The sequence below is a fragment of the Somniosus microcephalus genome, chromosome 11 (assembly GCF_052327205.1).
Source record: "Somniosus microcephalus isolate GS21.2 chromosome 11, FLI_Smic_1.0, whole genome shotgun sequence".
NCBI classification, from domain to species: domain Eukaryota; kingdom Metazoa; phylum Chordata; class Chondrichthyes; order Squaliformes; family Somniosidae; genus Somniosus; species Somniosus microcephalus.
Window position 1 is genome coordinate 72,888,258 of NC_140997.1, and position 14,290 is coordinate 72,902,547.

Sequence of the window (14,290 nt, forward strand, 5' to 3'; positions counted from 1 at the left end):
GGGTGATCAGGCAGAGCAGTAGAGGCAGGCAGATAGTGCAGGGGACCCTTGTGGCCATCACCCTCTCAAACAGGTATACCGATTTGGATACTGTTGAGGGGGATGACTTACCAGAGGAAGGCAGCAGCAGCCAACTTCCTGGCACCAGGGGTGCTTCTGCTGCTCAGGAAGGGAGGAAAAAGAGTGGGAGAGCAATAGTGGTAGGGGATTCTATCGTAAGGGGAACAGATAGGCGTTTCTGTGGCTGTAGACGTGACTCCAGGATGGTTTGTTGCCTCCCTGGTGCCAGGGTCAAGGATGTCACTCAACGGCTGCAGGGCATTCTGAAGGGGGAGGGTGAACAGTCAGAGGTCGTGGTTCACATTGGGACCAATGACATGGGTAGGAAGAGGGATGAGGTCCTGCAACAAGAACTTAGGGAGCTAGGTAGCAGATTAAAGAGCAGGACCTCAAAGGTTGTAATCTCTGGATTACTCCCAGTGCCACGTACTAGTGAGTATAGGAATAGGAGGATAGAACAGATGAATGCGTGGCTAAAGAGTTGGTGCAGGAGGGAGGGCTTTAGTTTCCTGGATCACTGGGCCTGCTTCTGGGGAAGGTGGGACTTGTACAAGTCGGACGGGTTGCACCTGAACCATAGCGGGACAAATATCCTTGCGGGGAGGTTTGCTAGCACTGTTCGGGGGGGGGGGGGGGGGGGTTTAAACTAAAATGGCAGGGGGTTGAGAACCTGAGCAGGGAGACAGAGGAAAGGGAAACAAGGATAAAAGCAAAAGATAGGAAGGAGAAAAACAAAAGTGGCAGTCAGAGAAATCAACGGTTTAAATCAAACGTGGCCACAGTAAATAATAATTCTAATAGGTCTAAGAGCGTTAAAAAAACAAGCCTGAAGGCTTGGTGTCTTAATGCGAGGAGCATTTGTAATAAGGTGGACGAATTGGCTGCGCAAATAGAGGTAAACGAATATGATTTGGTTGGGATTACGGAAACGTGGCTCAAGGATGGCCAAGACTGGGAACTCAACATCCAGGGGTATTCGATATTCAGGAAAGACAAGCAAAAAGGAAAGGGAGGTGGGGTAGCATTACTGGTTAAAGAAGGGATTAATACAATTGTAATGAAGGATATTAGCTCTGATGATGTGGAATCTGTATGGGTAGAACTGAGAAATACTAAGGGGAAAAAAACATTAATGGGAGTGGTATATAGACCTGCCAACAGTAAGGCGGAGGTTGGGGATGGCATTAAAAAGGGAAATTAAAGAAGCGTGCAATAAGGGCACAGCAGTCATCATGGATGACTTTAATCTACATACAGATTGGGCCAACCAAATTAGTAACAATACTGTGGAGGAGGAATTCCTGGAGTGTTTACGGGATGGTTTCCTGGACCAATATGTCGAGGAACCAACCAGAGATCAGGCCATCTTAGACTGGGTATTATGTAACGAGAAAGGATTAATTAGCAATCTTGTTGTACGAGGCCCCTGGGTCTGAGCGATCATAATATGATCGAATTCTTCATTAAGATGGAGAATGAAGTAGTTGACTCAGACTAGGGTCCTCAATTTAAATAAAGGAAACTACGATGGTCTGAGGAGCGAGTTGGGTAGGATTGATTGGGGAATGGCACTCAAAGGGTTGATGGTGGATAGGCAATGGCAAACATTCAAAGACCGAATGGATGAGCTACAGAATTTGTTCATCCCAGTTTGGCATAAAAATAAAACAAAAAAGGTGACTCAACTGTGGCTAACAAGGGAAATTAGGGATAGCATAAGATCCAAGGAGACAACATATAAATTGGCCAGAAAAAGCAATAGTCCTGAGGATTGGGAGCAGTTTAGGATTCAACAAAGGAGGACAAAGGGATTAATTAAGAAAGGGAAAATAGAATATGAGTGTAAGCTAGCAGGGAACATAAAAACTGACTGTAAAAGCTTTTATAGATATGTGAAGAGAAAAAGATTGGTGAAGTCAAGCGTAGGTCCCTTGCAGTCAGAATCAGGGGAATTTAGAATGGGAAACAAAGAAATGGCAGACCAACTAAATTCATACTTTGGTTCTGTCTTCACAAAGGAGGACACAAATAACCTCCCAGAGATGCCGGGGAACATAGGGTCTGATGAAAGGGAGGAACTGAAAGAAATCAGTATTTGTAGGGAAACTGGTGTTAGGAAAATTGATGGGACTGAAGGCCGATAAATCCCCAGGGCCTGATAATCTACATCCCAGGGTACTTAAGGAAGTGGCCCTAGAAATAGTAGATGCATTGCTGGTCATCTTCCAGAACTCGATAGACTCTGGAACAGTACCCATGGATTGGAGGGTAGCTAATATTACCCCACTATTCAAAAAAGGTGGTAGAGAAAAAGCAGGGAATTATAGGCCTGACATCGGTAGTGGGGAAAATGCTAGAGTCTATTATAAAAGATGTAATAGCAGAGCACTTGGAAAGCAGTGACAGGATCGGGCAAAGTCAACATGGATTTACAAAAGGTAAATCATGCTTGACTAATCTACTGGAATTTTTTGAGGATGTAACTGGTAAAATAGATAAGGGAGAACCAGTGGATGTGGTGTATTTGGACTTTCAGAAGGCTTTCGATAAGGTCCCACATAAGAGATTAGCGTGCAAAATTAAGGCACATGGGATTGGGGGCAAGGTATTGACTTGGATAGAGAACTGGTTGGCGGACAGAAAGCAAAGAGTTGGAATAAACGGGTCGTTTTCCGAGTGGCAGGCAGTGACTAGTGGGGTGCTGCAAGGATCGGTCCTAGGACCCCAGCTGTTCACAATATAGATTAATGATCTGGACGAGGGAATTGGATGTAATATCTCCAAATTTGCAGACGACACAAAGCTGGGTGGGAGGGTAAGCTGTGAGGAGGATGTCGTGAAACTCCAGTACGATTTGGACAGGTTGGGTGATTGGGCAGAAACATGGCAAATGCACTATAATATGGATAAATGTGAGGTTATCCACTTTGGTGGCAAAAACAGGAAGGCAGATTATTATTTGAATGGCAATAGATTGGGAGAAGGGGAAGTGCAGAGAGATCTGGGTGTTCTTGTGCACCAGTCACTGAAGGTAAGCATGCAGGTGCAGCAGACGGTTAAGGCGGCAAATGGTATGTTGGCCTTCGTAGCAAGAGGGTTCGAGTACAGGAACAAGGATGTCTTGTTACAGTTGTACAGGGCCTTGGTGAGACCGCACCTTGAGTACTGTGTGCAGTTTTGGTCACCTTACCGGAGGAAGGACGTTCTCGCCATGGAAGGAGTGCAGCGAAGATTCACCAGGCTGATACCTGGGATGGCAGGAATGACATATGAGGAGAGATTTTGTCGATTGGGCTTATACTCACTGGAGTTTAGAAGATTGAGGGGGGATCTCATCGAAACCTATAAAATTCTGTCAGGCCTGGACAGACTAGATGCAGGAAGGATGTTTATGATGGCCGGGGAGTCCAAAACCAGGGGTCAGTCTAAAGATAAGGGGTAAGCCATTTAGGACTGCAATGAGGAGGAATTTCTTCACCCAGAGAGTGGTGAACCTGTGGAATTCTCTGCCACAGAGGGCGGTGGAGGCCAGTTCATTAAATATATTCAAGAAAGAGTTGGATATATTTCTTAAGGCTAAAGGGATCAAGGGATATGGGGAGAAGGCAGGGACAGGGTACTGAATTTGAATGATCAGCCATGATCTCATTGAATGGCGGAGCAGGCTCGAAGGGCCGAATGGCCTACTCCTGCTCCTATCTTCTATGTTTCTATGTAACCTTGAGGTTAGTCAAGGCGAACCTCTTAGAATTTTCCAACCAGCCTTTACTCGCCTAAAACTGTGTGTCATCTACACTTTCCCCGGCAGCCACAGTAAGATGCTTGTAGATACCAAGGGCCTTCTTACGTACCCATGCGAAATTAACACTTGCTTTTTTCTGGTTCTGGTCTTCTAACCAGATATTAAGTGCCTTCTCCATTTTTTCAAGCTTATGGTCCTGTGGCATAAACGAGACTTTAGCACTTTTTGAAGAGCCACCCGCAATACTAGCCCTTATCAACACCTCACATTTTTTTATGGTTCGAATGGTGCACTCATTAACCCCCATTAGTCGTCCAACTGATGCTGTACTTTCACCACAGGCAAGTCTATTAACGACATCTAATTTCCTATCTACGGTTAGTACATTCCTTACCTGTTTCACGATTGATTCACCTTTACCACTGAGATTACGCTTAGGGGCCATGATTAAGGGCTAAACGTTCACACACACACAGTACAGGTACAGCATATCCATGAGTGGAGCGAGAACAAGCGTGGCTGTTATTATGCTGAAAAGAGCGGCAAGCCGCGTATACGCAAAATTTACTGCCGCGGTTGGTAAAAATTGTAGCAGAGGAAACTGTGTATACGTGAAATCCGCGTAAGGCAAAACCGCAGTTGGGGCAGGATTCCTGTATTTAAAATCTAACAACAATTAAAACCTGAGGGAATGAGACTTCACACTTGTAATAGTTAATTTTCAGTGCCAGAGAGGTTGCTTGGCAGTAATGAATATTTATCACACCATTACAAGGAAACTTAAACGGGACAAGACTTAACTTTGTGGTGAGTTTAGTTCGGATCTACTGCACAACTGCAGCAATTTCACGCCATTCAATGCATTTCAATGGTGAGGCAGACAGCAATGGTGAGGGGATATTGCCTTTGCAAGGCTAATGGCGGAGTGGCGCAACTCAGACAGCAACGTTTGGATATTTTAATTTTTTTTAATTGAATTTATTAAAGAAGTGACTACTGTAGTGGACAGGGGCATGTCTATAGATGTTATTTATATGGACTTTCACAAAGTATTCAATAAAGTCCCTCATAAGAGACTGTTAGTTAAAGTTGAAGCTGATGGAATTGAAGGCAAATTATTGACCTGGTTAGGAAATTGGCTGAGCAGCAGGAGACAGAGAGTAGTGATAATGGGCAGGTATTCTAATTGACAGGGTGTGACTAGTGGTGTCCCATAAGGATCTGAGTTGGGCCTCAACTAGTCACCGTATTTATTAATGTCTAAGATGATGGGATAGAAAGTCACATATCCAAGTTTGCCGATGACACAAAGATAGGCAGCACTGTAAGCAGTGTAGAATTACAAAGAGATATTAATACATTAAGTGAATGGGCAAAACTGTGGCAAATGGATTTCAATGTAAGCAAGTGTGAGGTCATCCACGTTGGACCTAAAAAGGATAGATCAGAGCACTTTCTAAATGGAGAAAAGCTAGAAACAGTGGCGGTCCAAAGAGACTTAGGGGTCCATGTACATAGATCGTTAAAATGTCAGACAGGTACAGAAAATAATCAAGAAGGCTAATGGGATTCTGGGCTTTATATCTAGAGGACTAAAATACAAGCAGGTAGAAGTTATACTACAGTGCTACAAAGCCCTGGTTGGACCACACAATGGAGTAGTGTGTTCAGTTCTGGGCACCACACCTAAGCAAGGATATACTGGGAGTGCAGCGTAGATTTACCAGAATGATACCTGGACTCCATGGGTTAAATTACGAGGCGAGATTACACAAACTAGGGTTGTATTCCCTGGAATTTAGAAGGTTAAGGGGTGATTTGATTGAAGTTTCCAAGATATTAAGGGGAATTGATAGGATAGTTAGAGAAATTATTTCTGCTGGTTGGGGATTCTAGGACTAGGGGACATAGCCTAAAAATTAGAGCCAGGCCTTTCAGGAGTGAAGTTAGGAAACACTTCTACACACAAAGTTTAACAGAAGTTTGGAACTCTCTTCTGCAAATGGCAGTTGATGCTTGGTAAACTGTTTGGTTAACAAAAATCTCAGATTTTAAATCTAAGGTATTAAGGGATATGGGGCAAAGGCAGGTATATGGAGTTAGGTCACAGATCAGCCATGATCTCAATGAATGGCAGAACAGGCTCGAGGTGCTGAATGGCCCACTCCTGTTCCTATGTTACTGCGCATCCGACCTTTGCCTAAAATTGCTGTACCATTTGCGCATAAATAACTGCGAGCACCATTAGCTTCACCGTTACTTTGAAAGAAAATTATGGCCCAATAATTTGACCACTCCATTACAAACTTGCCTTCTTGATTGCTAGCAGCTGTACCGCTCCTTGATTACTACTAATGTGCTTATAGAAGGCTTTTTTTATTGCTGATTTTGTTCTGCTAATTTTCTCATACTCCCTCTTAGCCTTTCTAATCCCTTTTCTATTTTTCCTATATTCTTTATATTAGTGCTAGCTTTCTTTTTTATCTGTGCTGTAAGTGCTAAATGCTTCTGTTTTGTTTCAAATTTGATTTATCCCCCATTATTCCATTGAATGCCAGTCTTCAATACAAACCTCTCTTTTCCCTTACTGTAATATACTTGATCTCTTTCCTTTTCAGCTGCGGTTAAATATTTCCCATAAACAACCCCCCCCCCCCCAAAATTTAATAGTACTTACCAATTGTTCCACTCGTTCATAAAAAAGAAACTGTGGAAAAGTAAGTGTGACTGGTTCCACAACAAATTTAGTTTTCCCATCACTGATGTTTTCCAAGTCAGCCAAACACAATCGAAAATGATCATATGCATCACATGTAACATCCATTTTTCTCAAGGTAAAGTTTAGCCTGAAAGAAATGACAACTGAGCTTTAACAAATTCTCTTGCTATAAACATACTGCTAAAAGATATTTCTGAAGATTCATTAGAGTTAAAATAGATCAGGCGTCCATAGGATTTATGATGAGAATACTTGGCTAGTTTCACTTCTTAATAACAAGATGCACAAATCTCTATACTGTAAGGATGTATCTGTTTTAATTTATGCATGTTTACATAATATTACTGAAATTTCTTTATATGATGTCACCTTTGGGGAAAAAAAGCTTTAAAGACTGGGGGTAATTCTCTGAATATGACCCAGTGCTGGGGAACCCCACCTGTCGGCAGTGCATATCGGAAAATTGTTTTTTTTCGATACGTGCTGCCTGTGGGTAAGGTTCCCTATCGTTAGCAGGTGCTTGGAAAAATTATACCTAAACGCAATTAATCTTGTACTCCATTTCAAGCTCTTGGTGGAAAAGTTCTTTATTGCTTGTGTCAAAATTGCAATGGCTTGTTCTAAATATCGCTTTTATTTTACAAAAATGATGGGTCTGGACAGACCTTTAAACCACATAAAATCAAAGTTTTAAACAAACATATGCCCAGTGCTGAATCATCTATGTGACAAAGTATAAATTAGAGGAATATGGTCATCGTGTTCCATCCTCTATTTAAAAAAAAGTTAATAACCTTTTCAATGTTTGATGGAATGGGCTAACAACGACATCCTTTTACTTTTAAGTTAGCTATGAAAAAACTGAGTTTTTAATCGCACATTGCTAATCAGCAAGGTATTTATGAATGTGTGGTATATTACCTTGTGGTGCCAAAATGAGCCCTGAAAGGGTTACTGGAATGGGTCCAGTCATGGTTTGTCCATGAGGCTCTTACTAACGAAAAACTTCTAAAGAAACTTGGCTTGGAGTTCTGCAAGAAAAATTAATATCCCCAAACCATGTCTTTCAGTGCAACCCAGCGCACACACTTTGCAGTAGACCACATTGTGTCAAAGTGTCAACCTAGAAAATTAGCAAACAAGGAAGCAGCTTCAAAACAAAAAAGTTTACAACTCAAGAACACCCCATGACATGTAGTTGTCCTGAAGATGCAGTAGGTCACAGGCTTGTCATAACTTAAGCTGTAGGCATACCCGTGTCAGTCATAGCTCAGTAGGAAGCACCCTCGCTTCCGAGTCAGAAGGTTGTGGGTTCAAGTCGCACTCCAGAGACTGGAGCATAAAAATCTAGGCCAACACCAGTGCAGTTCTGAGAGATTGCTGTACCGTCAGAGGTGCCATCTTTCGGATGAGACGGTAAACCATCTGCATTCTCAGGTGGACGTAAAAGATCCCATGGCACTATTTTGAAGAGGAGCAGGGGAGTTCTCCCCGGTGTCCTGGCCAATATTTATCCCAAGATTTTTCAACATCACTAAAACAGATTATCTGGTCATCATCACATTGCTGTTTATGGGAGCTTGCAAATTGGCTGCCAGGGTTCCTACATTACAACAATGACTACATTTCAAAAAGTACTTCATTGGCTGTAAAGCAGTTTGTCACGTCCTGTGGTCGTGAAAGGCGCTATATAAATGCAAATCTTTCTTTCTTTTACCCAATATTCCATTATTTATTTGGCAGAAGACTGTGGCAAAACATGAGGTTTTCCCTTCTTCCTTGTTGAGATGTTGCAGGTACTATGGCATATTTGCAAATTACAGCCTGTTGTTGCAGTAAAGCAAGCAGGCTGTGACCAGGGGTAAGGAAAGTTCCGTGTCAGCAACGTGGGAATCCCTGACCACTGAAAGGATACATTGGTGCAACAGCCTTCCCACTGAACTTGACAAGCTATTGCAGCTGTCAAAATAATGCGAGCAACAGCTTATTGTGCCAGTCCATGTGAAGAATGTAAGACCCTTGGATGAGATCACTAACCATCATTGTATCAGTTAGAAATAGGCTGTGATCTAGGACATTCCACAAATTGGCCCATGTGACTTGCAACCTGTGCTGAATTCACTTTAAGAACATAAGAAATAAGAGCAGGAGTAGACCATTCAGCCCTTCGAGCCTGCTCTGCCATTCAATAAGATCATGGGTGATCTACCTCAATTCCACTTTCCCGCACTATCCCCATATTCCATGATTCCCTTAGAGTTGTCAAACACTATTCTCCTTTTATAAATCAGTGTTGACTCTGCCAAATCATATGATTTTCTAAGTGACCTGTTACCATGTCCCTAATAATAGATTCTAGCAATTTCCTTACTACTGAGGTCAGGCTAACTGGTCTGTAGTTCCCTGTTTTCTCCCTCCCTCCTTTCTTAAATAGTGGGGTTACATTTGCTACCTTCCAATCCACGGGGACCGTTCCAGAATTCCCAAGATTCTGGAAGAGCAAAACCAATACAGCCACTATCTCTGTAGTCAGCTCTTTTAGAACCCTAGGATGTAGGCCATCAGGTCCAGGGGATTTGCTAGCTTTTAGTCCCATTAATTTCTTCAGTACTATTTCTTTACTAATACTAATTTCTTTAAGTTTCTGACTAAACCTTTGGCTCCTCACTATTTCCGGAATATTTTTTGTGTCTTCTTCTGTGAAAACAGATACAAAGTATAATTGATTCCTTTTCTATGAATACATGGTTATTGCCTTAAAGAAATACTCTGCTGTACTTTTTCTTAAACATAACAAGGAGTCAACAACAGAAGTATTTTGGATGAAGATCTGAGAATCCCATAAAGGCAGTCCATGTTTGCATCACAGTTGCAATAGGAAAAATACCAATAGCCACATTTAAAACAATTAGGAGCTCAACTATATTTTTCAGTATTGCCTTTATATTAGACTGGTTCAAGTAATTCTTCCGCTGTTGTGTAATCCAGTCCATTTGCTTTGCAGGACAGATTCCACAACACCACAAAATTGCTGTTCACATGCAACCTTGTACAATCACAACATTCATTTCTAACTCCTGGATATTCTCCAATACCTCGGGAAGGTCCTACAGGGCTTTAACAACAACAACAGCAACTTGTATTTATATAGCGTCTTTAACACAGTTAAACTTCCCCAGGTGCTTCACAGGAGTGTTTTAAAACAAAATTTGATATCGAGCCACGTAAGGCGATATTGGGGCAGGTGACCAAAAGCTTGGTCAAAGAGGTAGGTTTTAAGGAGCGTCTTAAAGGAGGAAAGAGAGGCAGAGGTTTAGGAAGGGAATTCCAGATGCTTAGGACGGGAATTCCAGATGCTTAGGACCTAGGTAGCTGAAGGAACGGCCACCTATGGTTGAGCGATTATAATCAGGGATGCTCAAGAGGGCAGAATGAGAGGAGCGCAGATATCTCAGGGGGGGTTGTGGGGCTGGAGGTGATTACAGATAGGGAGGGGCAAGGCCATGGAGGGATTTGAAAAGGATGAGAATTTTAAAAATCGAGGTGTTGCTTAACTGGGAGCCAATGTAGGTCAGCGAGCACAGGGGTGATGGGTGAACGACACTTGGTGCAAGTTAGGACACGGGCAGCCAGGTTTTGGATGACCTCAAGTTTACTTAGGGTAGTACGTGGGAGGTCAGCCAGGAGCACTTTAGAATAGTCAAGTGGAGGTAACAAAGGCATGGATGAGGGTTTTAGCAGATGAGCTGAGGCAAGGGTGGAGACGGGCAATGTTAGAAGTGGAAATAGGCAGTCTTTGTTATGGCGCCAAAAATTCAATGCTGCTCTCTAAGCAAGCCACAAGAGCAGAAAAAAATTATGAGTTGTGCTACAACCAAGAGCTGTTTCCATTTGCTGGCAGCACTTAATGTTCTGAGTTTCTGCTGCCTCATTTGTTTTACAGCGCTACTGCGGAATTCAAACCTGCCATTGTAATCAGTCATGCAAGGTAAAAGTTCCACGAGACACTGTGCCTGTTAATGCCATGTGTTATTAATACATCTATTTTACTTGGTGTTACATAACTCTGGTTAATGTCCCCAAATAAATATTAAATCAAGTTATTGTAATATATATCTGGGAGGCTTTTGTACCAATGTTTCATGTAGGGATCAAAATGCAATGGCACGTACAAAATACAAAAGGTCATTTTCACTCTAGGATAGAGAAGATTTTTTTTAAAATATAGATGATCAAAAAATAATGTTGGATACCTGACTCATTATAATCAGATGTAAGAGAGGGTCTGGTTTAAAAACTTTTTCACCCAGAGGGTGGTGGGGGTCTGGAACTCACTGCCTGAAAAAAAGTGTGGTAGAGGCAGAAACCCTCATCACATTTAAAAAGTGCTTGGATATGCACCTGAGGTGCTGTAACCTACAGGGCTACAGACCAGGAGCTGGAAAGTGGGATTAGGCTGGATAGCTCTTTTTCGACCGGCACAGACACAGGACTGAATGGCCTCCTTCTGTGCCGTAAATTTCTATGATTCTATTCTAAAAATAATGAAGTTATGTGGTATCTAATATTCGAGCAGAGGAGCAACAGAGACACTATAACTGGTCTCAGGGTATCTGCACTTAAGAAAATCAACCAGAGCCCTTGCTCCACATTGCTGTCTAGTGGCACCTGCTGAAAAGTTCTTCTGTAGGCTTCGGAAGAGGATAGTGTCAAGCTTAGCTGTGATGCTCCCAATGGTCAGACAGCTAGCCACTGTTCAATGTCTAGACTCACACATGAAGAATGGCCACTTGGACAAAGTATAGGAGTGTGGCAGAGCCACTAAGGGACTCCAATCAATTGTATATAATTCCCTTTAATAATATGTTGGCTACAGCCTGAGTCTGTATCTTTGTTTTCACTGTTTACATGTGCAGAGCGCGATCACTTTAATAGCGCGGGTAAACGCGATGACGTCACGCCATTCATCACGTGATCCCCACTGGCAGGAAAAACGTGATGACGTCAGCCACGGGACCGCCCAAGCAGTCCTCGTGGAGCCTCCGAACTGACCAGACCTATATTCGATGTTCTCCTGTAGTTATCCGTTAAACTCTTAGTTTTCATTAAACCTCGTTTATTTGATCGCCTGAGTGGACCTCAGTCTTTTGGATAGGAACTAGACATTCCTACAGGAGGATGATTAGTATCAAACAAAACCAGATCCAGTTGGAGTGAACACCCACAGCGCAGGAAGATTGGAGAAAAGGGAAGAAAACTGGCGAGAGATGTACATGGATGACACTGCTCATGCTGTATTGTGCAACAAAGTGCAGACTATTCATGATAATTTGAAGTATTTTTTCCTTAAAAAAATAAAGCAACCATGAATTAACAGCTAACTTTACTCGTATAAGATTAACCCCATAAAATAAATTACTTTATTGCCAGTTAGCAACAGAACAAAGCCTATTCATGTAGTGACATAATGTATTGGTTTGCATTGTGTGGATTAGACTTGTAGATTAAGAACATAAGAAATAGGAGCAGGAGTAGGTCAATCGGCCCCTCAAGCCTGCTCCACCATTCAATAAGATCATGGCTGGTCTGATCCTAACCGCCAATCTACTATCACAGAACCATCTCCTGAATCTAACAGAATTAGACACACGAAATAGGAGCAGGCTACACGGCTCCTGGGCCCGCTCCGCTACCCACAGGGCCATGACCGATCCGAACCTAGACTCATGTCCAAATTCCTGCCTGCTCCCCATAACCCTTTTTTCCCTTTACTTCTAGGAAACTGTCTATTTCTGTTTTCAATTTATGTAATGATGTAGCTTCTACAGCTTTTTGGGGCAGCATATTCCATGGACCTACCACCCTCTGAGTGAAGTAGTTCCTCCTCATCTCAGATTTGAAAGAGCAGCCCCTTATTCTAAGACTATGCCCCCTAGTTCTAGTTTCACCCATCATCGGGAACATCCTCCCCGCATCCACCCGATCCAACCCCTTCACAATCTTATATATGTTTCAATAAGATCGCCTCTCATTCTTCTGAACTCCAATGAGTCCCAATCTACTCAACCTCTCCTATGTCCATCCCTCATCCCCGGGATTAACCGAGTGAACCTTCTTTGTACTGACTCGAGAGCAAGTATGTCTTTTCTTAAGTATGGACACCAAAACTGTATGCAGTATTCCAGGTGCGGTCTCACCAATACCTTGTACAACTGAAGCAATACCTCCCTATTTTTATATTCTATCCCCCTAGCAATGAAAGCCAACATTCCATTGGCCTTCTTAATCACTTGCTGCACCTGCATACTAACCTTTTCAGTTTCGTGCACCAGGACCCCCAGATCCCTTTGTACTTCAGTACTTTCCAGTTTCTTGCCATTAAGATAATAACTTGCTCTACGATTTTTCCTGCCAAAGTGCATAACCTCACACTTTCCAGTATTGTATTCCATCTGCCAAATCTCTGCCCACTTACTTAGCCTGTCGATGTCCCCTTGCAGGTTTTTTTATGTCCTCCTCACTCACTACTTTCCCTCCCATCTTAGTATCATCTGCAAACTTTGATATGTTACACTCGGTCCCCTCCTCCAAATCGTTAATATAGATTGTAAAGAGTTGGGGACCCAGCACTGACCCCTGTGGAACACCACTAGTTACTGATTGCCAGTCTGAGAATGAACCATTTATCCCAACTCTCTGCCTTCTGTTAGATAGCCAATCCTCTATCCATGCCAGAATATTACCCCCAATCCCGTGATTTTTTATCTTAAGCAATAATCTTGTGTGGCACCTTGTCAAATGCCTTTTGGAAGTCTAAATACACTACGTCCACTGGTTCCCCTTTATCCACCCTATATGTTACTTCCTCAAAGAACTCCAGCAAATTGGTCAAACATGACTTCCCCTTCATAAAACCATGCTGACTTTGTCCTATTAAATTATGATTATCCAAATGTCCTGTTACTGTCTCCTTAATAATGGACTCCAATATTTTACCTACCACAGATGTTAGGCTCACCGGTCTATAGTTTCCAGCCTTCTGTCTACTGCCCTTTTTAAATAAGGGCGTTACATTGGCAGTTTTCCAGTCTGCTGGGACCTTTGCTGAGTCCAGGGAGTTTTGGAAAATTATTACCAATGCATCCACAATCCCTACCGCCACTTCCCTCAAGACCCTAGGATGTAAGCCATCAGGTCCAGGTGATTTATCCGCCTTGAGTCCCATTATTTTACTGAGTACCACTTCCTTAGTGATTTTGATCGTGTTTAGCTCCTTAAAACACTGTCCTTTTACCTCCATGACACAGGTTTAACTACAGCTCAGACTGAAGGGATGAAAGTCCCTCTTTGACATGTGTATGAGTCCAGTCCCAAGAGAGAGAGATTGGGAACTTCAAATTAGTTCCTAGTGAGTGCAAATTCATAAGCACCAATTAAAATTCTATCTATAATGTTGTAATATGATGATTCTCACAAAATCTACATCTGTATTAACATACATTGTGTACAAAAAAAACCATAGAGCAACCAAATCTAATACTGGCTCAGTAGTAGTGTAGAACTGTTAGCTTTTTGGAGTCAACATAATGGCCCAGAACTTGGTGTCGGGGGCTTGCCGCGCGTGCAAGCCCCCGATGTGCACTTACCTGGCGCGCCGACATCTGAAACCTGGCCCGCAGTGGATTTCCTGTCAGTGGCCCGGTTCTGATGTCGGCGCGCTGTGCTAACCTGACCCAGCGGCGTAGTTAGTGCGATGTGCCGGCTGGGAT

General features: G+C 42.7%; 1 protein-coding gene across 16 annotated transcripts in view; it reads right to left on the minus strand.

Moving 5' to 3' along the window:
- The window catches only part of mettl22 (methyltransferase 22, Kin17 lysine), a 135,275-nt gene that overhangs the window by 19,485 nt on the left and 101,500 nt on the right, over positions 1-14,290 (minus strand). For 14 of the 16 annotated variants that reach the window (XM_086000879.1, XM_086000876.1, XM_086000884.1 and 11 more), the window contains one exon: positions 6,480-6,648. The exons of 1 other annotated variant lie outside the window; for it this stretch is intronic. In XM_086000879.1, coding sequence (XP_085857005.1) covers positions 6,480-6,648 — 169 coding nt within the window. Of the gene's footprint in view, positions 1-3,911; positions 3,999-6,479; positions 6,649-14,290 lie in introns of all 16 variants that reach the window. One more of the 16 variants, XM_086000875.1, reaches the window with a different exon arrangement.